General features: G+C 46.0%; 1 protein-coding gene across 1 annotated transcript in view; it reads left to right on the top strand.

The window, feature by feature from the left end:
• The first annotated feature begins 811 nt into the window (after positions 1–811).
• ACAT2 (acetyl-CoA acetyltransferase 2) overlaps positions 812–1,094 on the top strand; it is a 27,202-nt gene continuing 26,919 nt past the window's right edge. Inside the window, exon 1 of the mRNA XM_018565609.1 lies at positions 812–947. Coding sequence (XP_018421111.1) covers positions 893–947 — 55 coding nt within the window. The 5' untranslated portion in view covers positions 812–892. The remainder of the gene's footprint in view (positions 948–1,094) is intronic.

Raw genomic sequence — 1,094 nt, 5'->3', positions numbered from 1 at the left:
CAGTGGGGGGCGAGTAGCCCCTATATTAATTTTGGTTGCCCCTATCTGTCTGACATCATGTGTCCAGGTCTCAACTGCCATGAAACCCGGACGCAGCATTCAAAACCCGGACTGTCCGGGTGAATCCCGTACAGGTGGCAACCCTAATGGCGCCACTAGCTGCATGAATCACTTGAAGAAATGTCACCAGCACACCAAAAGTCCTTTCAGGATAATCATGTGTTCATTTAATGAGAACCATGTCAAATCAAACGAACGCTTTAGGGGCTGCGCAGGGTCCCTTCATCAGGCTTAATATTGACATTGACCAGTCCCTGCTGCAGCCTCTACTCCCCTGGGGTCTGGCAGTCTAAGGACCTGTGATGTCATCACTTCCATCGACTTGCATTGGACATGAAGACGCCGAAGGGACATGAAGACACCGCTGCGGGACGGAGGATCAGGTGAGCGCATCTTCTTTATTGTAGCCCCTAGACCAAGAACAAGCAGTTAACATTTGCAGTGGCGGGGTAGCCCCATTGCTAAGATTAATGTTTAAATTCTTAAAGTTGTTCTTTTAATGAAAGTGGAACTAAAGTGCTTTTTTTCATAACATTTGTAATATTTTTTATTATGTTAGTTTTTATGCCCTGGAGTTCTTCTTTAACCCTTTTATTACACAACAAGAAACAGTCAGCAACCTGTGATAAGTGATGATCCTGATGCTGTTCGGTGCTATGTCCCCTCCAGGCCACTAGGTGGCACAATTGCTTTTGTCAGTCTATTCCCTGTAACCAGGAAAGGGCTGCCAGGCTGGTGATACAGTAATGTGCTGTAAGTGAGGGCAGAGCTCAGATCGCCTGCTGGAGTGAGTGAGAGCTGGACACAGAGGAGAGAAGACACATCCTGGAAGATGACTTCTACACACGATCCGATAGTCATTGTGTCTGCTGCCCGCACACCTATAGGTAACCAGCACATTGCATATATTATATACTGTACAGGGTCTGCTGTGATCACAAGCTGTCATCCTGGACAGGCAGCTATGATGAGCATTCACATTCAGGCTACTAGCAAATGATGGATTGATGTATATTCCTGATATATATATATAT

This window comes from Nanorana parkeri, unplaced genomic scaffold, assembly GCF_000935625.1.
Source record: "Nanorana parkeri isolate BGI_ZX_2015 unplaced genomic scaffold, ASM93562v1 scaffold866, whole genome shotgun sequence".
In the NCBI taxonomy this organism is placed as follows: Eukaryota; Metazoa; Chordata; class Amphibia; order Anura; family Dicroglossidae; genus Nanorana; species Nanorana parkeri.
The sequence above is the reverse complement of the archived record's forward strand: the minus strand, read 5'-3'. Positions and strand labels throughout refer to the sequence as shown.